General features: G+C 63.9%; 1 protein-coding gene and 1 long non-coding RNA gene across 4 annotated transcripts; one reads left to right on the top strand and one right to left on the bottom strand.

Moving 5' to 3' along the window:
- LOC127485922 (uncharacterized) lies at positions 1-23,863 on the bottom strand. The gene is made up of 4 exons (XR_011384193.1): positions 23,725-23,863; positions 8,580-8,905; positions 4,995-6,818; positions 1-461 (listed from the first exon to the last, which is right to left on the bottom strand). It is a non-coding gene; the product is annotated as an uncharacterized lncRNA (long non-coding RNA).
- On the top strand, positions 10,548-27,853 carry LMTK3 (lemur tyrosine kinase 3). 3 transcript variants are annotated; one of them, XM_070063117.1, is made up of 16 exons: positions 10,548-10,603; positions 11,686-11,798; positions 12,562-12,695; positions 12,904-13,054; positions 13,447-13,523; positions 13,920-14,038; positions 17,887-17,974; positions 18,136-18,284; positions 18,577-18,661; positions 18,738-18,859; positions 18,962-19,111; positions 19,396-21,899; positions 23,783-24,192; positions 25,119-25,254; positions 25,388-25,525; positions 27,345-27,853. In XM_070063117.1, exons 2-16 carry the CDS (start codon positions 11,723-11,725, stop codon positions 27,359-27,361), a joined length of 4,356 nt encoding a protein of 1,451 aa, XP_069919218.1. In that variant the 5' UTR covers positions 10,548-10,603; positions 11,686-11,722; the 3' UTR covers positions 27,362-27,853. The 3 variants fall into 3 exon arrangements, with proteins under 3 accessions (XP_069919218.1, XP_069919219.1, XP_069919217.1); XM_070063118.1 differs by having other exon boundaries at positions 10,559-10,679; XM_070063116.1 differs by lacking the exon at positions 10,548-10,603 and adding an exon at positions 10,711-11,563.
- Positions 27,854-27,860: the final 7 nt, after the last annotated feature.

Below are 27,860 nucleotides of genomic sequence, written 5' to 3' on the forward strand. Positions count from 1 at the left end.
CTTTGTTAATTAAAATGTATACATCAACGTGTGCCTCAGCTGTGTTCACCACGGCTGAAGAGCAGAACCCCAGTGTGCACCACGAGGTACATGGATAAACATAGCTTTTGAATATTTTTTAATTTATTTATTGGAGAGGCAGAGTTACAGAGAGAGGGAGAGAGGTCCTCCATCCGCTGGTTCACTCCCCAAAAGGCCTCGACAGCCAGAGCTGGGCCAATCCAAAGCCAGGAGCTTCATCCAGGTCTCCCACGTAGATGGCAGTTGCCCAGGCCCAAGCACTCAAGCCATCTTTGCTTTTCCCAGGCCATTAGCAGGGAGCTGGATCAGAAATGGAGCAGCCAGGACTCAAGCCAGCGTCCACGTGGGAAGTCGGCATTGCAGACGGCAGCTTAAATCCGTATGTCACAGCACCGGTCGCTGGCTAAACACATTTTGGTGAATCCATGTAGGGGAAGCATCTGCAATGCAAAGGAATTAGCTCTTAGACACACAGCGTCCTAGAGAAACAAATCTTAATAAACGCATCATACAAAGTGGAAGAGGCCGGAAGGGTCAGTGTGGTGGCACAGCAGGCGGAGAGGCCGAGCTGCTGCTGTGGCGCCAGCGTCCAATACTGGGGAGCCAGTTCAAGCCCCACAGAGCTCTGCTTCCAATCCAGCTTCCTGCTAACGCGCCCGGGAGGCAGCAGGGGATGTGCTCAAGTACGTGGGCCCCTGCATCCGCACGGAGACCTGGGTGGAGTTGCTGGCTCCTGACTGGCCAGGCCCAGCTGAGGCTTGCAGCCATTTGGAAAGAACCAGTGCATGAAAGACCTCCCCCCACTCCCTGTCCCTTCCACTGTGTTGCTCTGCCTTTCAAATACACAAGGAAATCTTCTTAAAAAGAAGCTAGATGTGGCCGGCACCACGGCTCACTGGGCTGATCCTCCGCCTGTGGCGCCGGTACCCCGGGTTCTAGTCCCGGTTGGGGCGCTGGGTTCTGTCACGGTTGTTCCTCTTCCAGTCCAGCTCTCTGCTGTGGCCCGGGAGGGCAGTGGAGGATGGCCCAGGTCCTTGGGCCCTGCACCCGCATGGGGGACCAGGAGAAGCACCTGGCTCCTGGCTTCGGATCAGCACAGCGCCAGCCGTAGTGGCCATTTGGGGGGTGAACCAGCGGAAGGAAGACCTTTCTCTCTGTCTCTCTCTCTCTCACTGTCTAACTCTGCCTGTCAAATAAATAAATTTAAAAAGAAACTGGATGGGGCTGGCATTGTGGTGTAGTGGGTAAAGCCACCTCCTCTGATGCCGGCATCCCATATGGGCACTGGTTCAAGTCCCGGCTGTTTTGTTTCCAATTCAGCTCCCTGCTAACAGCTTGGGAAAGCAGCAGAAGATGGCCCAGTGCTTGGGCCCCTGCACCCACGTGGGAGACTCAGATGGAGTTTCTGACTCCTGGCTTCAGCCTGGCCCAACCCCAGCCATTGGGGCCACTTGGGGAGTGAATCAGCAGATTGAAGATGTCCGTGTGTGTCTCTCTGTAATTCTGCCTTTCAAATAAATAAATAAAAAAAATCTTTTTAAAAACCTCATCAGTTCATGTACAAACAGGGTGCATTTTAACTTGTTATACCTCTATCAACCTGAGACAAAAAAAAAAAGAAAGAAAGAAAGAAAGAAAGAAAGAAAGAAAGAAAGAAAGAAAGAAAGAAAGAAAAGAAAAGAAAAATGAGCCTAAGAATTCGCCTTGGTGGGGCTGGTACAGCAGGTAAAGCCGCTGCCTATGCCTCCGACATCCCATTTGGACGCCGCTTTGAGTCCTGGCTGCTCCACTTCCGATCCAGCTCCCTGCTATGACCTGGGAAAGAGGTAGAAGATGCCCAAGTGCTCGGGCCCCTGCACCCGTGTGGGAGACCCGGATGGAGCTCCAGGCTCCTGGATTCTGCTTGGCCCAGCCCTGGCTGTTGTGGCCATTTGGGGAGTGAACCAGCAGGTGGAATATGCACCTCTCTCTGTGACTCGAACCAGCACTCATGGAATGCAGGTGTCACAGATGGTGGCTTTACCCGCTGTGCCAAAATGGGCCCCGGCCATCGCACGTAACTGCCAGCTCTGGAGGACAAAGGCATGCTCCAAAGGCGCCTTTGTCAAACCCGCCACTCCCCATTCTCTGCTCAGCAGACCGGCGGGCCGGGAGTGATGTCAGCAGCCAGGTCACCGGGAGCAAAGCAGCGTGGGCGTCCCAGGGCTGTCAGGAATGGCATCAGCCAGCGGGGAACGCTGCAGCCACAACTTTTTTTTTATGTTTCTTTTTTTTTTTTATTTAATGAACATAAATTTCCAAATTACAGCTTATGGATTACAATAGCTTCCCCCCCCATAACTTCCCTCCCACCCACAACACTCCCCTCTCCCACTCCCTCTCCCCTTCCCTTCACATCAAGTTTAATTTTCAATTATCTTTATATACAGAAGATCAATTTAGCATATATTAAGTAAAGATTTCCACAGTTTGCACCCCCACAGAAACACAAAGTGTAAAATACTATTTGAGTACTAGTTATAGCATTAATTAAACACCTAAGAGTAATTGTGTATTAATTACAGAGTTCAACCAATAGTTTTAAGTAGATCATAAAATGTAACTTTTGTTTTGTTGTGGCTTCCCTCCCCCCCCCCCCCCCCCCCGCCAACCTCCCTCCCTCCCATGGCCCTCCCCTCACCCACTCCCTCTCCCATCCTGCCCTTCATCGAGTTTCATTTTCAATTACCTTCATATACTGAAGATCAACTTAGTATATACTAAGCAGGGATTTCAACAGGCTGTACTCACTCAACCGAACCAGGTATAGGGTATTGTTCGACTAGTAGAGTGTTGTTTTTGAGTTTCATAGTTAAACACATTAAGGACAGAGATCCTACGTGGGGAGCATGAACCCAGTGACTCCCGTTGTTGATTTAACAATTGGCACTCTTATTTATGATGTCAGAAATCACCCGAGACTTGCTATGAGCTGTCTAGGCTATGGAAGCCCCTTGAGTTCACGGACTCTGAACTTGTTTAGTCAAGGCCGTATCACAGTGGAGGTTCCTTCCTCCCTTCAGAGAAAGGCGCCTCTCTCCTTGATGGCCTGTTCCTTCTGCTGGGGTCTTGTTCACCAAGATCTTTCATTTAGATTGTTTTTTGCCACCGTGTCATGTGCAGCCACAAAGATAAGTGAGGGTGTCCCAGGGGACGGGGCTGGGGGACCACTCGGTTATTGGAACCCCATGGGATATCCGTCCCCTCTTCCAGGACATCCCCCTGGGGTCCTGCTGCGCCCATCTCATATCTTTGTGAGGTCTCCTCCCTACTGGATCTGGGCTGACCCATGGGACAAAGCCGTGACGGCAGCAGTGACACACGGAACACTGCGGCTAGGTCAGCAGAAGCCTCACGACCTCCACCGCGGTGCCCGGGTTGGGGCTGGAGGGAGCTGGTCGGGCCACACAGGTGTTTCCATCACACACACATCCGCCGTGCATTTCAACATGTATATATATATAGGCACCAAATAAACTCCTCTTTGAATCTCATTTTTCACGAATTTTTCAAAGATTCCGTAGATTCAGGGAGGCTGGAGTGGCTGGTGGCGGGGGAGACCCGCGGTGCTGGGGCAAAGCCCAGACCGGAAGTGACCCCCGTGGGAAAGTCGGCCCTCCGATCCTGCCTGCCCGAACCACCGGCCTGTCACTGGTGGAGCTGATGCGTGGGCTAAGGTCACGAGCAAGGTCAGGGCTGCTGCCTGGGTGGGCAGAGGCCTGGTGGGAACAAGGCGCCCCCAGAAAACAGCAGGGCAAAGGCCCCGAGGCAGTTTCTTCTTGCACAGAGTACTGGTCCCTGGGGGGGGGGGGGCTTTAGCCGTGCCAGCTGGGAGCTGCCGGGGGCTGGGGGCAGCGCAGGGACGTGAGCCGACTACAGGGTGGGGCTGGGGGCAGCGCAGCCAAGAGCCCACCAAGAGGCTGCTGCATCCATCCAAGCAGCCCAGAGGCCGCCAGAGGTGCTCAGATTCCAGGAATATTCCAGAAATGGCGTCAGCTGACGGCTCAGGTGTGGGGGTGTGAGAGAGGAAGGCGCCGGACGGGCACTGAGCCGCTGGGCCCCAGCCGCTGAGCCGGGAGGCCGTGGGTGGGGCGGGAGGACGCTTCCTAACCGAGCCACCCGACCCACGCTGCTCGCGCCTCCAGGCTTTGTGCCCGGTCCCGCCGCCTGGAATGCTCCCGCCCCCGGCCTCACCCCTGCTCCCGGTCACAGAGGTCACCCTGGCCCTGCGCACGGTGGCCGCACAACCTCCGGCCCTTCCCCCTCCCACCGGAGTCCGTCCGCCTGCAGCCCAGCTCCGGCCAGGCGGCAGAACCTGGGGGCGCTTTGATCGCACAGCGCACGCGCGACAGAACCACCTCACGCGTCCCTCCGCCCGCAAACGTGAACCGAGCCTCTGCTGTGCGCCGGACACCGCGGTAGGGGCCAGGGCCCCGGAGGCTCAGCGCCTCGGGTCCTGCTGCAGGCCGGAGGGCTTCACGGAGGAGGTCAGGGGGCGTGGCAAGCGCAGAGCCCAGGGGGACCTGGAAGAGGGTGGCGGGCCACGGCTAAGGGACTGGGGGGTGCGGAAGGCAGGGGCTGAGGCCAGCCTGGGCCCCGGGAGGGCCTGCGTTCCGGTGCTGGGTATTAGACGACGCTTTGACATCCTGGGGCCGAAGGACATCATTTGGCTGCGCTTTCCAGAAGCTTCCTTGTCCCTCGGCTTCTGGGCCCAAGCCATCACCAAGAACTACAGTCTCCCTCCCAGACCTGTCCTGACAGCTCTGTTGACAAGGAATTCCATCCCCCCCTGTGCAGCGGAGGAGCCCGCGCATTCGCCATCTGCGCCAACGCCGCCGCCGCCATCACTGCCCATTTCCCAGCCGTCTCCCAGACCCCTGGAGGGCCTACCCTAGCCCCAGGCCCGGCCGATCGTTCTGTCCCCGTGGACCTACCCGTTTCTCCCACAGGGACTCACACACCCCGCGGCCGCAAAGGTGCACCCACAGCGCAGCAGGTGTCGTAAAAGTCGTAAAAGACGTCCTTCCTTTTCCGGCACACGCACGCGCCGCCATGTGCGCATCCCTCAGTAGGGTCTACATCGCGAAGAAATTCTGCGTTCCCCATTTTTCTTTATTTGGCAGGCAGGGAGAGAACAAGATCTTCCATCAGCTGCTTCAGTCCCTCAAATGGCCACGCCAGCTCGGACCGGGCCAGGCCGGAGCCAGGAGCTAGGAGCCCCATCCGGGTCTCCCGCGTGGGGGGGGGGGCGGCGCCTCGAGTGCTTGAGCCTCCATCCGGGTCTCCCGCGTTGGGGGGCGGTGCCTCGAGTGCTTGAACTTCCATCCGGGTCTCCCGCGTGGGGGCGGCACCTCGAGTGCTCGAGCCTCCATCCGGGTCTCCCGCGTGGGGGGCGGCACCTCGAGTGCTCGAGCCTCCATCCGGGTCTCCCGCGTGGGGGCGGCACCTCGAGTGCTCGAGCCTCCATCCGGGTCTCCCGCGTGAGGGGCGGCGCCTCGAGTGCTCGAGCCTCCATCCGGGTCTCCCGCGTGGGGGCGGCGCCTCGAGTGCTCGAGCCTCCATCGTGGAGGTTTCCAGAAAGCGCAGCGCGCACACCCTGAGGCGGACACGCGGGGTTTGCGCAATGCCGCTCGGCGCGCCGCATTTTTTAAATAGTGGGTATTTTATGAAAATAGGCTTCTGTGTTAGCTCCGGAGGCTTCACGCGTTAGTATTGAGTCATGTTTAAGAGGCGTTAGTAAACAAAGGGCTTCAAGTTTCCACTTCGACTTTCTCGTGGGGCGAATCTCGGTGGAGGTGCCCACAGACGTAATAGCCTTTTGGAGACCAGTAATTTCTGCGGGTGAAAGGCTGTTTGCTCTTACGTGAGACCTGGTCTTGGTCTTTACTGTTTGTTTTTTCCTGTAGGTCACAGGGAAAGCGGAAATACTGATTTTTTAAAAAAGAATAATTTATTTGGAAAAGAGAGGGAGAGGCAGGGTGGTCTTCCGTCTGTTGGGTCGCTCCCCGACGGCCGGGGGCCTGGGACACCCCCTGCGTCTCCCCTGTGGGGGGCCTGGACCCCAGAGCTCGGGTGTCTTCAGGGCTTTCCCGGGTGCGTTAGCAGGGAGCTGGATCTCGCGTGCACGAGAACCAGAAAAGACAGAGAACGTCTCAGTGTCGGTGACATGAAAGTGATTTTGACTTCATGGACACCCCCAGAAGGATCTCAGGGACTCCCGGGGCGGGGCCCAAAACCATATTTGAGAGCCACCGATGTACAGCGACAGGTGTGCAACCAACGACCGTCCAAAGAGAACAGAGGTTCTGGCCAGCGTTGTGGTGCATGGAGTTGAGTGGCCACCTGTGACAAGAGCATCCCATATCGGAGCGCCAGTTCAGGTCCCGGCTGTGCCCCTTCAGGTCCGGTCAGATAAATAAATAAATCTCTCCTTTTTTAAAAAAAATCATTTATTTATAAAGTCATAGTTGGAGAGGCAGAGAGAGAGGTCTTCCATCCACTGGTTCACTTCCCAGATGGCCACACTGGCCAGGGCTGGGCCAGGCGGAAGCCAGGAGCCAGGAGCTTCATCACAGTCTCCCCTGTGGGTGCAGGAGCCCAAGGACTTGGCCTATCTTCCACTGCTTTTCCCAGGCCATTAGTAGGGAGCTGGCTCTGAAGTGGAACAGCCGGGACTCGAACCAGTGTCCAGATGGGATGCTGGTGTTGCAGGCGGTGGTTATACCTGCTTCGCCATAATGCTGGCCCTGAAGTAAATACTTAAAACAAAAAAATTGTATCAAAGAAGTGGCAGCAAAGAAGGATGTACTTTTCTCTAAAGGGAGGAGAGAACTTCCACTTTGCTTATGGCTTTGTCTAAATACTGACGGAGTTTGTGGATTCAGAAAGCTTCCATAGCCTTGGCAGCTCCTGTCAAGAGCCTTGGGTGGTCACTGACGTCATACATAAGAGTGCTAGTTGTTAAATCAACAGCAGGAGTCACTGTGCACTAACTCCCCATGCAGGACCTGTGTCCTCAATGAGTTGTATTATGAGAGTTAACTGTGATACTTGTTCTCAAACAGTGTGTGTGTGTGTGTGCAAATTGTTGAAATCTTTATAGAGTTGGTCTTCTGTGTATAAAGTTAATTGAAAATGAATCTTAATGGAGAATGGGACTGGGAAGGGGAGAGGGAGGAAGAGGAGGGGTGGGAGTGTGGGTGGGAGGGCAGGTATGGTGGGAAGAATATATCCCTCAAGTTGTACTTATGAAATTTGTATTCCTTAAAAATTAATCAATTAATTTTATCATAAGTTTGGTGACCAAGCCAATGGTGACCCAAGCAGATAAACAGTCTTGAATTATTTACTGCCTGTGAATGGGTGTTCCGAAGTGGTGGAATTCTTCATGCATTCCATGACAGAAAATTCTATCATTGCTACTGTGAAGACGCTGGCTTGGCCCCCAACTGCAGGCCTTAGACAAGCAGGGGCGAGTTTTTCACAGGTGCAAGCACAGCGCGTTTGGTTACAGAGACAAGGTATGCTGGAAAGAAGACTGGTACTTAAGGTGGTTTTTTTTTTTTTTTTTTTTTTTTTTGTATTGATTTATTTCAAAGGTGGAGTTACAGGAGGCAGAGGCAATGAGAGAGAGAAGTCTTCCATTCGCTGGTTCACTCCCCAAATGCCTACAATGCCCAGGGCTGTGCCAGGCCGCAGCTAAGAGCCTGGAACTCCATCCAGGTCTGCCACATGGGTGGCAGTTGGCCCATTCCCCGCTGCCTTCCCAGGGACGTTAGCAGGGAGCTTGAACACAAGCAGAGTGTCAAGGACTCTGAAATGGGATGTTGTCCTCGGAAGTAGCAGCATAACCCATTACCCACAATGCCTACTGGCACTGTGGCGTAGCAGGTAAAGCCGCCGCCTGCAGTGCCAGCATCCCATATGGCCGACAGTTTGAGTCCCGGCTGCTCCACTTTTGATCCAGCTCCCTTCTAATGTGCCTGGGAAAGCAGCAGAGATGGCCGCGTGGGGGACCCAGATGGAGTTCCAGGCTCCTGACTTCCCCCTGGCACTGTCCCCACCTTTGTGGCCTCGTAGGGAGTGAACCAGTGAATGGAAGATCTCGCTTTCCATAAAATAATCAATCTTTTAAAGAAGAAGAAGGCCATTTCTAGGGCAGGTTGTGGGGAAATTAGGCACATGTGGCAATTCAAAGATGGCGCCCAAAGGAAGTAAGGTGGGCGGTGCCCAAAGTCGTTTGCTACCAAAGCTGATTGGCTGCACAGCATCAGGGAGGTGACAACTGATGATGAGTGCACAGACATATGGCTGGTCCTGTAAAAAGTCACCCTGTAAAATGACCTTTTAAGTAATTGGTTGGTCCTTAATCCCTGCCCCAGTAATCACGTGGTCTTGTGCTTTAAAAGGCTTTGCCATGTGCCAATAAACGGAGTTCTTGCTTGCGTGACTTGACTCCCCGCTGTGTCTGACTGTCTCCGGGATCAGGAGGCTGGGGAACGGGCGAGCGGCGCACTTACCTTTCTTCGGACCCAGTCCATCCTCGTTCGGGTGGACTAAGACCCTGCAGCAGGTGTTTGGTGCAGAGGCTGAGACACCACTTGGGACACCCGCACTCTGGTCCGAGTGCCTGGGTTTGCGTCCTGGTTCCAGTTCTGAATCCAGCTTCCTGCTAACGTGCGCTCTGGGCAGCAATGATGGCTCAAGCACTTGGGTTCCTGCTGCACCCACGTGGCGGAACTGGATGGCGTTCCGGGCTCCTTGCTTCGGCCTGGCCCAGCCCTGGCTGTTGCGAGTATTTGATGAGTGAACCAGGGAATGGAAGATCCATCTCTGTCTCTCTGCACTTCAAATAAAATGAAAGTAAAATATTTGTTAGGCAAAGGATAGATAAGGAGCCGAGGATTGCATAAGGAGCTCCAGATGTCTAAGACGAACAGTGCCTATGTGTGCATCTTGCAAGTCAGACGGACCTGGTGGGTGAGATGGATAGAGCCCCCACTCTCTCTGACAGCTCTCAGTAGGGTTTCTGTTGAATGCTTTGCAGGCTTTTAGGGCAGTTCTGCCCACACCTGGGATCGTGAAAGTGTTGGATGCCAGCCCTGCTGCCCTCTCCCCATGCGGGGGCTGATCAGCCTATTAGAAAACTCTGAAAGACCTCAAATTCCAGAACACATCTGGCCCCCAGGGTTTGGGATAAGGGATGATGTTCCCTCTGCAGTCAGCGTGCCCTCGGCTACTCTAGTTCACTAAAAACAGTAATCAGACCCCAAATTGCTTGTGACCCAGGCGTTGAGGTCACACCCCACAGATGACTGTTGGGCACTCATGCTTTGGAACAATCTGGAACAGCTGTTCCGCCCCAGACAAGGTCACTCCCCTGCCCCTGGAGAGCTCAGCAGCTTTAAATCCTGGTTTGCGATTATTTCACACGCGGCTTCCAGGAAGGCAGGGAGCAGGTCTGACCCCAGGCCTGGTGAATCACACAGTAGGTGCTTAACAAGTGAGTGAACACGTGAGCAAGGAGCCAGCCGGAGTCAGAGTTGGGGCTGTAACCCCGCCCAGGCCGATCCCTAGGGCTGTTTTTCCCATGTCATCCGCAAAGATGCAGACAGCGGACCCTGGGTCCTGGCTGACCTCCACGGCCGGCCGGCCACCGCAGCGTCCTGGAGACCTGCGTAACCCGGGAGTCCGGGCTGGATGAACCAGGACTACATTTCCCACAAGTCTCCGCGCTGGAGCCACACCCCCTCCGTGAGCCTCCGCTTCCGCCAGGTTCCTTGCCCTTCAGCCTTGGGGGCAGCCCATTGCAAATTTCCTCACCACCACCCCCACTCCCGACCGCAGTCCCAGTCCCTGCGCCTTGCAGCCAGGGCCGAGCACCCCCTCCTTCCCGCAAGGAGCCTGCCTCAGTTTCTCTACTGAGACTCTCCTCCCCCGCCCCCCCCCCCACGGGGTGGGCTGTGCGCTGCGGGGTCTGTGGACCGCGCGTCTCGGTGGATAAGCCTTGGGTCCCTGCCGGAGGTGGGGGCGCCGGTGAGCCGCGCTGGGGAGGGGGCGTCTGCGTGCGCAGCGTCCCGCCCGGCCTCCCCTCGGCGACCACGCAGAAATCCGCGCCCAGGGTGGGAGTCCGCGCTTCCGGGTGTGTGTGTGTGTGTGTGTCTGTGTGTGTGTCCTGGTGCGCTGTGTGTCGGTGCCGCTGACGCCTCGGGCTCCTGTGGCAGCCCCGCCACTTCCCGCCCGAGCGCCTGTGCCTCAGTTTCCTCGTCTGTCCGTGGGCGTGACGCGAGCGCCTGGCTCAGAGGCTGGAGAGGTGACCGAGCGCCGGAGCGGATACTCGTGGGAATAAACAAATGAAAAAAACAAAAACAAAAACAAAAAAACCTGTGCTCCTGTTATCTTTTGTTGTGAGGAGGCCGGGGCGAAGTCTGTGCGAGTGCGCAGGGGACGTGGGTGTTCCTGGTGCGTGCGTGTCTCCGTGCGTGTGCTGTGGCTCGTCTTCGCACTGGGTCCCTGTGCCCGCCTTTGGGAGGGCTGCGCTCGGGTAGCGAGTCTTGGCGACCTTGTGTGGAATGTTTGCGCGTGATGCGTGCCTGTGCGGACTGGCGTGTCGGCTGTGGGTGCGTGTGCTTGCATGTGCTTGGCGTGGCTCTGTGTGTGGGCTGTGCGCGCCCGTGTGCACCTGCGTCCGGATGCGTCCGTGGGGTGCCCCTGGCTGCTGTGGGGGCCACCACATGCCTGAGACGTGTGCGTCTGTGATGCTGTGTCTCGGGGGAGGAGAGGTGTCCTTGGTGGCCCGTTTGTCTGCACAGCGCGTGTCCCTGTGGTAGCCGCGTGGATCTTTGTCTGTGGCCCGTGTGGGGGCTTTGTGGCGCTGAGGCTCCTGCGTGGCCGGATGCGTCTGTACCAGGGGCTGGCTGCCTGCGTGTCTGTGTGTGCGTGTGTGTTCCCGGGCCGCTCTCCCCGCGTCTTTGTGTGTGACGTGTACGTGTCCCCGTCTGCTGATAGCTGTCCACCTTTGTATGTGATGTGCTCGTCTGGGAGGGTCTCTGCGACGTGTGTCAGCTGTGTGGGGGCTGCGTGTGCCTGACATGTGCGTCTTCGTGTGGAGCACACGTGTCTGTGGCCGTGGCATGCCACAGCAGGGTCCCGGTCGGGCACTATGGGCCCTGGGAGCCCCCCCCCCCCACACCGCCACCAGGGGTCTGCTGGTCCCCGTCTGTCCTTCCCCCTCCCCTTCCCTCCCTCCTGGCCGCCCGAGCTACCCGGAGCCAGTTGCCATGACGACGCTCCATCCTCCCTCCTCCCACCTTCCTCTGACAGGCTCTCTGATCCCCCAATCCCGGCTGCCCTCGGGGGCGGGGCCCTCATCCTCGCCCCCCCCAATCCTACCCTCTCCCCCCCACCCCAGCAACCCCGGCTCCCCAGCTCCTCTCCTCCGTCCGCCTCTCCATCCCTTCATCTGTCTGTCCCTTCGAAGAGGGGGAGGGGGGTACCTGAGCCAGTAAGCAGCCCCTCCCTCCCCCTGTCCTGCGTCTCCTGCCCCTTTCCTGGGCCGGGGGGAGGCCAGGGTCGCGCGGGTCCCCATGGCTGGGGGCTGAGGGCCCGCCCCCCCCTCCTCCCCAGCCGCCACCACCTCCACCTCCCGGCCATCCTCGACAAGATGCCTGCGCCCGGCGCCCTCCTCCTGCTCGCGGCCGTCTGCGCCTCCGGCTGCCTGGCGTCCCCGGCCCAGCCCGGTGAGTCTGTCGGGCCACGGCCTCGCCGCCCGCCGGGGTCCTCCGCGGCCCCCGCTCGGTCACCTGTGCGCGCCTCCCGCGGTCTGCGCCGGCCGGGCCTGCGGGAGGGCGGCCGCGCAGGCCGGGGAGGGGTCCGTGGGGCCTCCCGCGTGTTCGCGTGCCCGCGTGTGCTGTCCGCGGTGCGCAGCAGTCGGGAAAGACGGGGCCGCAGCCGGAATTGGGGGCACAGGAGGGAAGGCTGGCCCGAGGGGCACACGGCGCGGGAGGCTGTTGCGGGCTCGGGGCGCTGGAGGTGGGGACCTGTGTGTGCGCCAGGCGACCCTGTAAGAGACAGGTGTCAGCCCCCTCCGGGGTCCTCCAGCGTGGGCCAAGATCTCCCAGCCTGCAGCCGGGGCCCATCCTCTGCCGCGAACAGGGGGTAACAAGGCTGTCCGTGGGAGCGTATTTTAAATTCTGAGAGCTCCAGGCCTCACTTTCACTCCTGCTTCCCTCAGTTCTCGCTGGAATCCGTCCCATCCCGGGGGTAAGGGAATGGGGTAGGGTGGACCCAGTTTGGGGCGAGAGGGAAGACCCCACCCCCAACCCAACCACCTGGGAAGGCCCCAAACTACGACTCCCACAATACCCCGGGCCACTCGGCTCCTCTGCCAAGGGGCTCCTGGTTGCAGAGCATCATGGGATTTGTAGTCCGGGATGGGAGGGGCCTGGCGTGCAGGAGCCGGGGGCTTGAAGTCGCGACTCCAGCCCAGCCCTGTGTCCACAGATGGATTCGCCATGGGTCGGGCCCCTCTGGCACCTCCCTACGCCGTGGTCCTCATTTCCTGCTCCGGCCTGCTGGCCTTCATCTTCCTCCTCCTCACCTGTCTGTGCTGCAAACGGGGGGATGTTGGTTTCAAGGTGAGGTGCCCTGGGGGCTTCCATGCGGGAGGAAGACGCTGGCAAGTCCAGATGGGTGGGGTGGGGTGGGGGCAGTGAGCCTGAGACCCCCTCTGGAGGCTTGGACTCCAGGAATAGGGTGCAGACGCGGCCGGGTTGGGGGCCGGCCCCAGAGGCCGGTGGCGCTCCCCCAGCCTGTGCCTCCTCGCCCCTCGCCCTCCGTGCCCAGGAGTTCGAGAACCCGGAAGGCGAGGACTGCTCCGGGGAGTACACTCCCCCGGCCGAGGAGACTTCCTCCTCTCAGTCGTTGCCTGATGTCTACATCCTCCCGCTGGCCGAGGTCTCCCTGCCAATGCCTGCGCCGCAGCCTTCACACTCAGGTACCGCCCTGCACCCGGCCCAGGACCCCTGGGCCCCAGGGAAGGCCCGGCCAATAGCGAGGGGGGCAGAGGTGATCTTTGAGGAGGCCATTGCTTGAGGCAAACCCAGATTTGGGGACCCGTGTGTGGTTGTGTTGGGGGGGCGACTGATAGAGAGAGGAGCCTAGATCTCATCCTTACAGGCAGCCAATGGGAGGCGGGAGTCAGGTCACAGGATCCCGGGCCCCCACAGGGAGGGACTGATTGGGTGCTGAAACTGTGTGGGCAGCCAATGAGGAGGCTGAGCTCACCGGGGACGATTGGAGGCAGCCAATGGAAAGCGAGTGGTGTCCCCACTGAGTTGGGGGTGGGGTTGGAGGCTCAAGGGCCTCCCCCTGTCCCTCTCACCCCAGACATGACCACCCCTCTGGGCTTGAGCCGCCAGCACCTCAGCTACCTGCAAGAGATTGGCAGCGGCTGGTTTGGGAAGGTGAGTGGGGCAGGGGTGGGGGTGGGGGTGCTTGCTCCTGCTGTGCTCCTGTCCTGTGTCCACACCCCTGCTCTCTCCTCATCCGGCCCTCACGGCCTCCCTGCCCCCCCACCGCCATCCCCCCACATCTGTCGGTCAGCGCCTCCCTCCTCACTCCATTGACCACTCCGCCTGGCCACCCGGCTCTCCACGGGTCCGTCCGTCTGTCCATCCTTCCATCCGTCCCTGCGTCCATCGGACTCTGGGCCTGTGAGTCTCTCATCTCATGTCTGGTGGGGTACAAGGGTGGGGGGAGATGGAGAGCCAGAAAGGAGGGGGCGGGGAGCTGGGAGCCGTGGGGGGAGGAGGACAGGGTGGGGGAGGGCACTCGCTGACTCCTGGGTGCCCCTTGGCCAGGTGATCCTGGGAGAGATTTTCTCCGACTACACCCCAGCCCAGGTGGTGGTGAAAGAGCTCCGAGCCAGCGCGGGGCCACTGGAGCAACGCAAGTTCATCTCGGAAGCACAGCCATACAGGTACAGCGGGATAGGAGTGAGCGGGACAGGGGTGAGCGGGACAGGTGTCAGTGGGACAGGGGTGAGCGGGACAGGTGTCAGTGGGACAGGGGTGAGCGGGACAGGGGTGAGCGGGACAGGGGTGAGCTGGGCAGGTGTGGCGGGACAGGCATCGGGGCTCCTCCATAAGCGTGGGCTCTGGGTCCTGAACACCTGGGGCGTGCGCCTCCTAGAGGCAATATCTGGAATGGAAGGCGTACGGTATGAGGTCAAACTGGGTTCAGATCCCCCAGGTCATTCTTCCTGGCTGGGGGGTGCCAGCTGCAGGTGCCCTCCTGGGGCCTGAGCTGGGGGTGCACAGGGCGCGTCTCCCTCGGGAGCCGGAGCCCAGGATGCCTGAGAGGGCCCCTTCCTCAGGCCCCTGCTTGTGGGTGGGGGAGGGCAGAAGCCGGATCACGCTCCAGGGCCTTGAGCTGGACCCCACGCTCCCCAAGCTGTTCCCGTCCCCTTTCCACTGGACTCTGTGAGGCTGGGGAAGGCAGGACCGGTCCCTGCCCTGCCTGCTCTCCCTGAACCCCACGGGCTCCTGGGTGAGGTCTGCCAGGTAAATGCCTCGTGTGTGTGTGTGTGTGTGTGCACGCAGAGACCCCCCCCCCCCCCCAGCACACATGGGACGTTGGCGCTCCCTCACTCTAACACCTGCTGTGGCTGCTGCTTGCCCACAGGCCCTGTGCAGTCTCACCGTGTCCCCTCCCAGATTCCCCCACAGCAACCTCAGCATGACAACTTGTCTTGCTCCCCCTCCCCCTCTCTGACCCCTCCTCAGGTCTCAGGCAGGCCCTGGGCCCCTGCACCTCCCACGCTCTTTGAGGGCCACAGGTGTGACTTTGTTGTGAGGCAGCCATTGGCCATGTAGGCAGAAGGAGAGTTGAGCCAATGGAAACTCATTTCCTCCCGCACACAGGCCACATCGAAGGGCTCGGTAGCCACGGGTGGCTCCTGTGCTGTTGGGCTCATCATGGCCCGAGCTCGCCGTGGCCACAGGGTGGCGGACATGTGTCCCTGGCTGTATGACCATTGGCAAGTCACTTCACCTCTGCCTCAGTTTCCTTCTGGGTCAGCTGGGGATCACCCACTCGCCAGGAGGGTGTTGGGAGGCTGTGCAGTGGTAGACAGGCGTGGGACAGGGGGTGGCTGTGCAGTGGTAGACAGGCGTGGGACAGGGGGTGGCTGTGCAGTGGTAGACAGAGGCGTGGGACAGGGGGTGGCTGTGCAGTGGTAGACAGGTGTGGGACGGGGGTGGCTGTGCAGTGGTAGACACAGGCGTGGGACAGGGGGTGGCTGTGCAGTGGTAGACACAGGCGTGGGACAGGGGGTGGCTGTGCAGTGGTAGACACAGGCGTGGGACAGGGGGTGGCTGTGCAGTGGTAGACACAGGCGTGGGACAGGGGGTGGCTGTGCAGTGGTAGACAGAGGCGTGGGATGGGGGGTGGCTGTGCAGTGGTAGACACAGGCGTGGGACAGGGGGTGGCTGTGCAGTGGTAGACAGGCGTGGGACAGGGGGTGGCTGTGCAGTGGTAGACACAGGCGTGGGACGGGGGTGGCTGTGCAGTGGTAGACAGAGGCGTGGGACAGGGGTGGCTGTGCAGTGGTAGACAGGCGTGGGACAGGGGGTGGCTGTGCAGTGGTAGACAGAGGCGTGGGACGGGGGGTGGCTGTGCAGTGGTAGACACAGGTGTGGGATGGGGGGTGGCTGTGCAGTGGTAGACACAGGCGTGGGACAGGGGGTGGCTGTGCAGTGGTAGACACAGGCGTGGGACGGGGGTGGCTGTGTAGTGGTAGACAGGCATGGGACAGGGGGTGGCTGTGCAGTGGTAGACACAGGCGTGGGACAGGGGGTGGCTGTGCAGTGGTAGACACAGGCGTGGGACGGGGGTGGCTGTGTAGTGGTAGACAGGCATGGGACAGGGGGTGGCTGTGCAGTGGTAGACAGAGGCGTGGGACGGGGGTGGCTGTGCAGTGGTAGACACAGGTGTGGGACAGGGGGTGGCTGTGCAGTGGTAGACAGAGGCGTGGGACGGGGGTGGCTGTGCAGTGGTAGACACAGGCGTGGGACAGGGGGTGGCTGTGCAGTGGTAGACAGAGGCGTGGGATGGGGGTGGCTGTGCAGTGGTAGACACAGGCGTGGGACAGGGGGTGGCTGTGCAGTGGTAGACACAGGCGTGGGACAGGGGGTGGCTGTGCAGTGGTAGACAGAGGTGTGGGATGGGGGTGGCTGTGCAGTGGTAGACACAGGCGTGGGACGGGGGTGGCTGTGCAGTGGTAGACAGAGGCGTGGGACGGGGGTGGCTGTGCAGTGGTAGACACAGGCGTGGGACAGGGGGTGGCTGTGCAGTGGTAGACAGAGGCGTGGGACGGGGGTGGCTGTGCAGTGGTAGACACAGGTGTGGGACAGGGGGTGGCTGTGCAGTGGTAGACACAGGTGTGGGACAGGGGGTGGCTGTGCAGTGGCCTTGAGCTCCTTGTGCCCCTGCCAGCCGCAGTGTCCTGCACAGGATGGGGGGCAGCTTTGTTGCACCTGTCCTGCGGGGGTGGGGGAGGCCACAGGATAAGCAGAGGGGGCCTGGGTACTTCCTGTTCCCCTGCCCCTGGCCTGCGTCTCCCGCAGAGCGCTGAGTCCAGCCAACAGAAACAGCTAGACCCACACCCCCTCAGTGGTCATCTTGCAAGAACTCACCACACCTTGGGGGAGACACATAAATAAATGAAGAAATATATTATAAAGTCTTTGTTTATTTGAGAGGCAGAGAGAGGGGAAGAGAGAGAGAGAGAGAAAGGGAGAGAGGGAGAGAGAGGGAGAGAAGGAGGGGGGGAGAGAGAGAGGGAGGGAGGCTCCCACCCATTGACTCGCCCTCCAGGAGCCTACAGAGGTGAAGCTGGGAGCCCGGGATCCGATCCAGGCCTCCCCTGTTGGCTGGGACGCAGTTACCTGAGCCATCCTGCTGCCTCCCAGGGGCTGCATTAGCAGGAGCCCAGGGCCAGGGCTGGGTATCGAACCCAGGCCCTCTGGGATGGGAAGCGGTGTCTCGAAGCAGCATCTTAACCTCCAGGCCAAACATCTGCCCTGAGAGAGAAATAGGAGAAAACCAGACGAGAGTGCCAACAGGGTGAGGCAGTTTGTCACAGAGACAGGGGCCACGCTGGACCACGGGTGAGCCCGGGTGGACCCACGGGAATCGGCCACGCAGAGCCGTGTGGGAAGCACGTTCCAGGCAGAGGGGTCAGCAGGTGCAAAGGCTGGGAGGCGGGAATGCACGGAGAGAGCCATCACTCCGTACACCCTGGACCAGAAGTGGCAGAGATACTGCCTGCCGGCTCCTCTCCGATCTCATTTCCACAAGCACAGGAGGGAACTGCGATGACCATCCCCGTTGTACAGATGGGGAAACTGAGGCAGGGAGCGAGGTGAAGTGACTCACCTGCCAGTGCACACCTGGGAAGGCTGGAGTGGGGAGAGAGCCCCAGACCTGACTCCCATGCAGGGGTGGGGGACTCTGGGGAGGGGAGGGCATGGAAAGGTGGCCCTGGGGAAAGCCACACTGGGCCAGCCCATGGGCTAGGGCAGACCAGAGGTCTTCCTGGGGCAGCGGGGAGCCACAGAGGGCTGTGGATGGGCAGACGGCAGGGCCAGGCAGAGTGAGGGGAGAGTGGAGGCCAGGAGGTGCTGACGGGTGAGGGTGCGTCCGCCCGACCCTGACGGCAGGCCAGTCCTGGATGACTCTCGGGGAAGGGCTGGGGTGGGGGTGAGCTGAGACGAGGCAGGGGTGGGGTGGCAGGGGCCGCTCCCCTGACCCAGCCCCCGCCCCCAGGAGCCTGCAGCACCCCAACGTCCTGCAGTGCCTGGGCCTGTGTGTGGAGACGCTGCCCTTCCTGCTGATCATGGAGTTCTGCCAACTGGTGAGGGTCCTGGGCGCGGGGCTCGGCGGGGGGCTGGGCCAGGCTGCTCGCCACGCAGACACTCCTGCCTGGCAAGCCGGGGGCTTCTGCGGCTACCAGCCTCCCAGCAGCCGGGGAGACCAGCGGCGCCAGGAGCTGACCCGGCTCTTCCTCCCTCCCAGGGGGACCTGAAGCGGTACCTCCGGGCTCAGCGGCCCCCTGAGGGCCTGTCCCCCGAGCTGCCCCCTCGGGACCTGCGCACCCTGCAGAGGATGGGCCTGGAGATTGCCCGGGGGCTGGCGCACCTGCACTCGCACAACTACGTGCACAGGTGGGCGGGGCTCTGTGGGGAGGGGCCTGGGGGCGAGGGGTGGCTCTCTGGGAAGAGGGGGGGAGCAGAGGCGGGCCAGGGAGGAAGAAGAAAAGAATCCCAAGAGAGCCTGGAAAGGGGTGGGAGGAGCCAGGGGCCGTTGGGAGGAAAGGCCAGAATTGTAGAGAGGAGAGGGGGCGTCACCTGAGTTGGAAGAGGCGGTAGCAGCTGCAGGGGCCAGGGAAGCCATGAGGACTTGGGTCTGGGCTGGGGGAGGCGTCGCCCCTGCGCTCACCTGCACCCCCCACCCTAGCGATCTGGCCCTGCGCAACTGCCTGCTGACCTCTGACCTCACTGTGCGCATCGGAGACTACGGGCTCGCCCACAGCAACTACAAGGTGGGGGCTGCCCTCCGGAGGGGCGGGGGGCCGCGGGGGTGGCCTGAGCCGCCTGACCCCGCCGGCCCGCCCCCAGGAGGACTATTACCTGACGCCGGAGCGCCTATGGATCCCGTTGCGCTGGGCGGCGCCCGAGCTCCTCGGGGAGCTGCACGGCACCTTCATGGTGGTGGACCAGAGCCGCGAGAGCAACATCTGGTGAGGCCCTGCGGTCTGCGGGCGGGGACACTGAGGCTCCCAACCCCCAGCGGGACAGCCCCGGGCTCTGACCTCCCCGCGCCACCCCTGTGCCGCCCGCAGGTCCCTGGGGGTGACCCTGTGGGAGCTGTTTGAGTTCGGGGCGCAGCCCTATCGCCACCTGTCGGACGAGGAGGTCCTGGCCTTCGTGGTCCGCCAGCAGCACGTCAAGCTGGCCCGGCCGAGGCTCAAGCTGCCCTACGCCGACTACTGGTGAGAGCCGGGCACTGCGGGGACCCAAGACCTGCCGGCTCCCTTCCTGGGGGCCCGGCTCCCCCCCCACCTCTGCCTGCACCTGCGACTTGGAGGGAGGAAAACTGAGGCAGGGAGGGGCACGGCTGGGACTTGAAGCGGTTTTCCCCCAGCAGACCCCTGCTGCTTCCACCTCTAATCCCACAGCGCAGAGCCCAGACAGGGCTCCTCACGCCTGCCAGCCTCCCCCTGCCCCACGCCCACCCCCAGCCTTCTACCCTGCACACTCTCACCCCCCCCCCCAGGTATGACATCCTGCAGTCCTGCTGGCGGCCGCCCGCCCAGCGCCCCTCGGCCTCTGACCTCCAGTTGCAGCTCACCTACCTGCTCTCGGAGAGGCCCCCCCGGCCGCCCCCGCCGCCACCCCCGCCCCGAGACGGCCCCTTCCCCTGGCCCTGGCCCCCATCGCACAGCGCGCCGCGCCCCGGGACCCTCTCGTCCCCGTTCCCGCTTCTGGATGGCTTCCCCGGGGCTGACCCCGACGACGTGCTCACGGTCACGGAGAGCAGCCGCGGCCTGAACCTCGAGTGCCTATGGGAGAAGGCCCGGCGGGGGGCGGGCCGGGGCGGGGCGGCGCCCCCCTGGCAGCCCGCGTCCGCGCCACCGGCCCCCCACGCCAACCCTTCCAACCCCTTCTACGAGGCGCTGTCCACACCCAGCGTGCTGCCCGTCATCAGCGCCCGCAGCCCCTCAGTGAGCAGCGAGTACTACATCCGCCTGGAGGAGCACGGCTCCCCCCCGGAGCCCCTCTTCCCCAACGACTGGGACCCTCTGGACCCAGGCGTGCCTGCCCCCCAGGCCCCGCAGGCCCCTTCCGAGGTCCCCCAGCTAGTGTCCGAGACCTGGGCCTCCCCCCTCTTCCCGGCGCCTCGGCCCTTCCCGGCCCAGTCCTCGGCATCAGGCAGCTTCCTGCTGAGCGGCTGGGACCCCGAGGGCCGGGGTGCGGGGGAGACGCTGGCCGGAGACCCTGCCGAGGTGCTGGGGGAGCGGGGGACCGCCCCTTGGGCCGAGGAGGAGGAGGAGGAAGAAGAGGGCAGCTCTCCGGGGGAGGACAGCAGCAGCCTTGGGGGTGGCCCCAGCCGCCGGGGCCCCCTGCCCTGCCCCCTGTGCAGCCGCGAGGGGGCCTGCTCCTGCCTGCCGCTGGAGAGGGGAGATGCTGTGGCCGGCTGGGGGGGGCACCCTGCCCTTGGCTGTCCCCACCCCCCCGAGGACGACTCGTCTCTGCGGGCAGAACGGGGTTCCCTGGCCGACCTCCCCCTGGTCCCCCCCGCCTCGGCCCCCCCCGAGTTTCTGGACCCCCTCATGGGGGCGGCGGCGCCCCAGTACCCCGGGCGGGGGCCACCTCCCGCTCCCCCCCCCCTGCCGCCACCTCCTCCCCGGGCATCCGCGGACCCGGCCGCGTCCCCCGACCCCCCGTCGGCCGTGGCCAGTCCCGGCTCAGGCCTATCCTCTCCGGGCCCCAAGCCGGGGGACAGCGGCTACGAGACCGAGACCCCTTTTTCCCCCGAGGGAGCCTTCCCAGGTGGGGGGGCGGCCGAGGAGGAAGGGGTCCCTCGGCCACGGGCTCCCCCCGAGCCACCCGACCCAGGAGCGCCCCGGCCACCCCCAGACCCGGGTCCCCTCCCGCTCCCAGGGACCCGGGAGAAGCCGACCTTCGTAGTGCAAGTGAGCACAGAGCAGCTGCTGATGTCCCTGCGGGAGGACGTGACAAGGAACCTCCTAGGGGACAAGGGGCCGACACCCCGGGAGGCAGGGCCCAGGAAGGCGGGGAGAGGCCCCGGGAACAGAGAGAAAGCCCCGGGCCCGAACAGGGACCTGCCAGCCCTGGGCAGCGGGAAGAGAGCCCCAAGCCTGAGGCTCCCCGTGAACGGAGCGACAGCGCTGGAGAGCGGGGGACAGAGAGCCCCCGGCGGCGAGGGGAAGGAGGCGGTGGAGAATGGGGGCCTGGGGTCCCCGGAGAAAGCAGAGAAAGTGCTGGAGAATGGGGAGCTGACACCCCCAAGGAGGGAGGAGAAGGCGGAGAGTGGGGGCCCGGGGGCGCCGGAGAGAGCAGAGCAAGCGCTGGAGAATGGGGAGCTGACGCCCCCAAGGAGGGAGGAGAAGGTGTCCGAGAATGGGGACCCGAGACCGCCCAGGAGCGCGGAGAAGCCACCAGAGACTGGGCCGCGGGGAGCCCCAGGACCCTGGGAGAAGACGCCGGAGAATGGGGGGCCAGCCCCGGAGCACTCGCCGGAGAGAGTCCCCACAGCCAGCATGGCGGCTTCACCCCAGAACGGCACGGAGACGGGCCCTGGCCCCCTTGGCCCAGCCCCCAGGAGCGGGACGCTGGAAGCCGGGACCGAGAGGAGAGCCCACGAGACTGGGGGGGCGCCGAGAGCCCCCGGGGCTGGGAGGCTGGACCTCGGGAGTGGGGGCCGAGCCCCAGTGGGCACGGGGACGGCCCCCGGCGGCGGCCCCGGAAGCGGCGTGGACGCAAAGGTCGGATGGGTAGACAGCACGAGGCCGCAGCCGCCGCCGCCACCGCCGCCGCCCCTGGAACCACAGCCGAGGAGGCCGGAACCAGCGCCCCCGAGAGCCAGGCCGGAGGTGGCGTCCGAGGGAGAGCCCGGGGTCCCAGACAGCAAAGCCGGCGGCGACACGGCACCCAGCGGAGACGGGGACCCCCCCAAGCCCGAGAGGAAGGGCCCCGAGATGCCACGGCTCTTCTTGGACTTGGGACCCCCACAGGGGAACAGCGAGCAGATCAAAGGTGAGGAGGCCTTGGGGGGCTCAGGTGGCGGCCGTGGTGCGGCGGTGGGGGGAGCAGAGCAGGCCGGGCAGGGCAGACCCCAAAGCCACAACCACCCTGGCTCAGCCCCGCCCTAGCTCTGCCGCTGGGGCCCCTGCCCCTGTTGCGTGCCTCAGTTTCTCCATCTGCCAGAACAGGTGGCCGTGGTTAACGGAGTGAGATGAGCCAGAGCGTGCAAAGCCCACAGCCTAACGGCACTGCTTCAGCCACTGCCACCCCCGCAGCCCAGGGGCCAGGCAGCGTAGGGACGAGGACGGGGCCGGCTCAGCTCCAGCGAAACCGTCCGGTCCTGAGGGGCGGCTCCTTCTCAGGAAGCCCACCTCCACTCTCCCCCCTCTTTGAAGCCAGAGCACTGTTCCCCCCCCCCCCCCAATGGCTGCAACCAACTCAGAGGCAGTGCGTCCCGGGCCGTGTGGTGGGCCTCTGGGGGAAACTGTAGGGGGCTGAGGTGTCCGCCCACCGAGCCAGCCTCGGGGTGGGGTGGGGAGTGTGCCAGGCCCCGAGCTGCCCAACGCTGGGCCTCAGGGCACCTCAGCCCCCTGCCCACCCGCACTGGCCCTGGTGAGCTGGAGGCACAGCAGTGCTTCCCTGGAGAGGCAGTGAGCTAAGGACGCAGGAGTGTGTCCCCCCGGGGGGCCATGTCAGAGAAAAGAGAGCCCCCCCCCCCCCCCCCCCCGTCTAGAGGTGGACATGACAGCCCCCAGAATCCTGGGAGGCGATGGCGGCTCCTATCTGTCCTGGGACTCCTGGGCTCTCCTCTCCGGGTGAGCCTGTGGCGAGGGGGGCGAGGGCCAGGAAGGGGCTGGGCACAGGCCTCTGTCTCCTCAGCACCTCCGCCAGGCCGCGTGGGCAGCGTGGGGCCAGCTGTGTCGGCAAAGAGCTGGAGCAGCTGCGGACCTGGCTGGGCGGAGGCTGGCGCTGGCCTGCTTTTTCCTACTTAGGGAACTCCTATGCATCCTCCGAAACCTTACCCACAGTTCCCTTCCCTGGGAGGCCCCCCTGATTTCTAACAGCCATCACCCCGACTTTTCTCTGGGGTCCCCCAAGCCCCTGTTGCTTCTCCTGTGCAGCACCCCCGGGGACCCCATCGCCCTGAGGTGGTCATCAGGAAAGGTGGACGGGGGGAGGAAGCCACACAGATGCCCGGGGGAGGGCGCTGAATTGGGCACCAGCAGGACATGTCCAGTCAGGAGTGAGGGGACGGTGACCCAGTCGGCATCCGTGCTTCCCCCTGCGGGACCCGGGACCTCACCTTGTCCCCACCCCGCCCCACAGGGCCGGGCCCGCAGTTCACTTATGCGCTGGTGGAGGGTTGAGTAGCCCTGTTCGCTGGCAGTGAGGACACAGGTGCTTCTGCTTGGCCAGGGACGCTCGGCGAGTGAGCAGGACAGGCTTGGGATTCGAAGCCGGGTTTCCTCCTCTGGGGACCTGAGACCCTGCTAGGGCAGGGGAGGGGCCTGGAGGCGGTCCGACAGCCCAGCGTTGGCGTCTGCGAGCCAGTGTCACACGGTGGGCACCATTCGCCCATTAACCTCACAGGCACCCACTGAGCCCTCCCAGGAGCTCGGCCCCATCTCTGTCTCCCTGCCACAGTGAGAGGGTCTGGGGGCTTCTGAAGCCCCCGGCTGGCGGAGGAGCAGGGCTCGGCTTAGGAAAGCGAGGTCCTGGCAGGTGCACGGGTTCAGAGGTGGGAGGAGTGGGGAGATGGCACCTGTGGCGGATGGAGGTCCAGCCAGGAGGCACTGGGCACAGAGGCTGCAGGGGCGCCCAGGGGCTGGGGGCTTACCTGAGCGCAGCCAGGCCTGGGGGCCTGCCTCAGCCTCACTGTATCTCTCCCCTCGCAGCCAAGCTCTCGCGGCTCTCGCTGGCACTGCCGCCGCTCACGCTCACGCCGTACCCGGGGCCGGGCCCGCGGCGGCCCCCGTGGGAGGGCGCGGACGCCGGGGCGGCTGGCGGGGAGGCCGGCGGGGCGGGATCGTCGGGGCCAGCGGAGGAGGACGGGGAGGACGAGGACGAGGACGAGGAGGAGGACGCGGCGGCGGCGGGCGCGGCGGCGGGGCCGCGGGGCCCCGGGAGGGCGCGGGCAGCCCCGGTGCCCGTCGTGGTGAGCAGCGCCGACGCGGACGCGGCCCGCCCGCTGCGGGGGCTGCTCAAGTCTCCACGCGCGGCCGACGACCCCGAGGACAGCGAGCTGGAGAGGAAGCGCAAGATGGTCTCCTTCCACGGGGACGTGACCGTCTACCTCTTCGACCAGGTGGGGAACCCGGAAGAGGGCGGGGCCGGTGGAGACACGCCCGTGTGGGCGGGGCCTGGGGAGGGGCAGGGCTGATCCGCGCCCATAAGGGGCGGGGCCTGGAGGGACAGGTATGGATCCACGCCCAGAAGGGGCGAGGCCGGAGATGGATCAGCGCTCCGAAGGGGCGGGGCCTCTGGGCGAGGCCGGGGAGGGATCCACGCCCAGAGGGGCGGGGCCTAACGGATGGGCGGAGCCTAGTGCGGGTGTGGGACGGGGTGAAAGTCTATAGGCTGAAGGTGGATCTGGAAGAGGGTGCACTGACTCGGTGATAAGAGGCCAGGGAGAAAAGCTTGGACAGGATCAGGGCGTGGTCTGCAGGGTTAGCTCGGGGAGGGCGAGCCGGCCTTGGGGCGAGGCGCCGGGGACGCGGCAGGTCCTGCCACGATGTTCTGGGACCCGGACGGGTCTTAGCGAGACGGGTTGCAGATGGTGCCAGCAGTGTCGAGGCCGCGGGGATTCTGCGGGAAGCTTTGGGGCTGGAGGCATGTCCGGCGAGGTCCAAGCTGAAAGGCGGGGCCGAGCTCTGGGGCCTGAGCCGCTGACATAAGGGGGCGGTGCAGGGGCGCGCGTGGGATGCGGTTAGGAGGACTCCCGCAAACGTGGGCGCCCGTGGCCTCGACCGCGGAGGCGGGACTGTTGGGGCCCCAGCGCCGGCCCCGGCTGCGAGCGGGCTCCGACTGCGGCCGGAGTCAGGTAGGCAGCTTCGGGCCGGGCCGGGACTTGGACGGCCCGTGAGGGGCTCGGGCCAGCTCTCCGGAACGGCCGGAAGCTGGACCGCCGGAGCCCCTGGAAGGCTGGCAGGCCTTCCTCGCTGCGGGACGAGGCTGTGGAGGCGGGGGGGTGACGCTCCGCGCCCTCTCGCTTCCCCTCACCTGCCCTCGCAGGAGACGCCCACCAACGAGCTGAGCGTCCAGGGCCCCTCCGAGGGGGACACGGACCCGTCAACTCCCCCAGCGCCCCCGACGCCTCCCCACCCCGCCACCCCCGGAGATGGGTTTCCCAGCAACGACAGCGGCTTTGGTGAGGGGAGCGTGGGTGGGGGCGGGCCCCGATGCGGGGGGGGCGCCTGGCGGGGCGGGGCCTGCTGGGGCGGGGCTGTCGGGGCGGGGCCGAAGCCGCGACGTGTCTGACCGTCCTCTCCTGTGCCCACTAGGAGGCAGTTTCGAGTGGGCGGAGGATTTCCCCCTCCTCCCCCCACCAGGCCCCCCCCTGTGCTTCTCCCGCTTCTCCGTCTCGCCTGCGCTGGAGACCCCGGGACCCCCCGCCCGGGCCCCCGACGCCCGGCCCGCAGGTACCCAACTCCCTCTTCTGCGCGTCTCTCCTCCCTGTCTGCCCGCCTTGTCCTCATCTCTGAATTTTCAATCGCCACCGACCCCTCAGCCCGGCTCAGACCAGACAGACAGTAGCCATCAGTCTGGGCAGCCACGCCCTTCGCCAAGCCTCAGCTTCCCCTTCTGCAAGGGTCCCCCCTCCCCCCACACACACACTCTTATCCGTGGGCTCAGGCGGCCGCGCGCTACTTGAGCCCACTTCCGCTCATGCACCTGCCGCCCGGGAAGCCGGCGCGCTCGAGGCCGGGTGCTGGGAGCCAGGCTGTCCCTCGGCCGTGCCCCCAGCGGGACTGCAGCCCCTCCACAGGGTGGCCGGCTGGCCCGCGGACTCTGCAGTGTGCCTGCCGCATTGGAGCCCGTGGCGGTGGATTCTGGTCTTGGCTTCGTCTTACACAAGGGAGCCCCGAGGCCCAAAGGGGAGCGCCGGGTCCCTGCCCTCGGCGGGAGTCAGCCCTCCTCAGGGTCCCTGCCTGCAGCGCCCTGGGGAGGGTCGCGGCTCCCTGGGCTCCTGCCTGTGCCTGCGGCTCGGGCGGGGCTCTCTGCTGCCCTCTGCTGCCCGTGCACTCTGTGCGCTGAGCAGGGCAGGTGCAGGTGTTTGTTCCCTGAGAGCAGAGCTGAGCAGGTAGAAGGCTCAGCTTGGCCCTGTCAGGGAGGGGCCCGAGTCCGGATGCGCACCCCGCCTTGTCCCCGCTGTGTGACCTGGGGCAGGCCTCTTGCCCCCTCTGTGCTTCCGTGTTGTGCTCTGCAGAAGGGGAGTCAGAGCAGGATGCAGCTCGCAAGGTGGTTGAAGGGACCAAGTGTGCAGCACGGAGCCCTGACCGTGCAGCGGGGTCTCTGTGTGTCAGACACCCACCGTGAGCAGACGCCGGTGGGGCACCCGGGCCATGCAGTGCTGACCGAGACCTGTGCACCCTGCCCACCCCCAGTGCTGACCACAGGGTCCCCCAGCACAGGAGCGCCCCTGCACCCAGGCCGCTAGGAGAGCTGACGCCAGCAGGAGGCCCTGCCTCCCCGTCCTGGTGTCCTTTAGCCACCAAGGGCCACCCGTCCTTAGGCTGGGGGTGGAGGGTGAGGGCTCCGGGGCAGGGGGGAGCGAGTCGGGGCTCAGGGCTGGGGAGAGGCGGGGGCTCAGGGACACTGGCCGCATCCTGAGTCAGGACAGGGGCCGGCCGGGCTGGTGAGGGCGGATGACCTCACCTTTAGTCACCAGGAAGCTGGACCGGGGCCCAGTCGCGCAGAACCCCAGGTTCTTGGCTCAGCCGACAAATATTCGGCTGGCTGCGGCCTAGCGCGAGGGGCGTGGTCTTGGTGCAGGCCCCCAGGTGGGGAGTGGTGAGGACCCTTCCCCCACAGGCATTGCTTCTCTGGGTCTGTGAGACGGGTGGGGCAGAGGAAACCCTGCGGGCGGTGCTGGGTGGGGGCCCCCAGGGCCTAGGGAGCTTTATAACACAGGATGCAGGGCCGCCGCGGCATTCGGATGAGCAAGCACCGGGGAAGGGGGACAGTCAGAAGGAAACGAGCTAGACTGGCTCTCGGAGCGGCTGGGGAGGGGCTCTGAGGAGGCCCCCACAGCGGGTCACTGAGGTGTGTGGGAGCGGCGGATGCAAAGGCCCTGGGGCAGGGCTCAGCTTGGAGCTGCAGGTACAGAGAGGCCGGAGCAGACCGCCCGTGCCAGGGCCCAAGCTGGGGGCTTTCCTTCCCTTCATGTCGGCAGCCACGAGCCTGCTCCCTCTACCCCCTCCCTGAAGTTCCACTTCTCTCCCTGCTTGCCATCCCCAGGCCCCGTGGAGAACTGACTCCCCGAAGACCTGACCCCCCTGCAGCCCCAGAAGAGGGGTTCAGGGTAGAATCCTCTGTGGACGACGGAGCCACTGCCACCACCGCAGACGCCGCCTCCGGGGAGGCCCCTGAGGCTGGGCCCTCCCCCTCCCCCACCATGTGCCAAACGGGAGGCCCTGGCCCCCCGCCCCCCAGCCCCCCGGATGGCTCCTCTGACGCCCCCGACCCCCTCGGTGCCAAATGAGGCAAGACGCCCCGCCCCCCGGAGAGCCGCCTCTCGGAACTGAACTGAACTCTTTGGGGCCTGGAGCCCCAGGCACAGCGGAGGCCCCTCCTCTCCCGCCCCTGGCCCCACACGGGGGCCTCAGGCTTCGGGGATCTGGACCCCGCCACCCATCTCGCGCCTCTCGTCCCCTCCCCAGCCCGGCCCCTGGAGGGGCCTCTGGTCCAAACCTTCGCGTGGCATTTTCACATTATTTAAAAAAGACAAAAACGACTTTTTGGAGGAACGTGGAA

Source organism: Oryctolagus cuniculus, chromosome 18 (genome assembly GCF_964237555.1).
Source record: "Oryctolagus cuniculus chromosome 18, mOryCun1.1, whole genome shotgun sequence".
Taxonomy (NCBI): domain Eukaryota; kingdom Metazoa; phylum Chordata; class Mammalia; order Lagomorpha; family Leporidae; genus Oryctolagus; species Oryctolagus cuniculus.

Excerpts from the sequence above, each read along its gene's own strand:
- LMTK3 (XM_070063116.1), top strand. The coding sequence starts at position 11,151 with ATGTGCGTCTTCGTGTGGAGCACACGTGTCTGTGGCCGTGGCATGCCA. Across the intron at positions 11,799-12,561 it reads GGCGTCCCCGGCCCAGCCCG|ATGGATTCGCCATGGGTCGG; the intron begins GTGAGTCTGTCG and ends CTGTGTCCACAG. Across the intron at positions 13,524-13,919 it reads GCAGCGGCTGGTTTGGGAAG|GTGATCCTGGGAGAGATTTT; the intron begins GTGAGTGGGGCA and ends CCCCTTGGCCAG.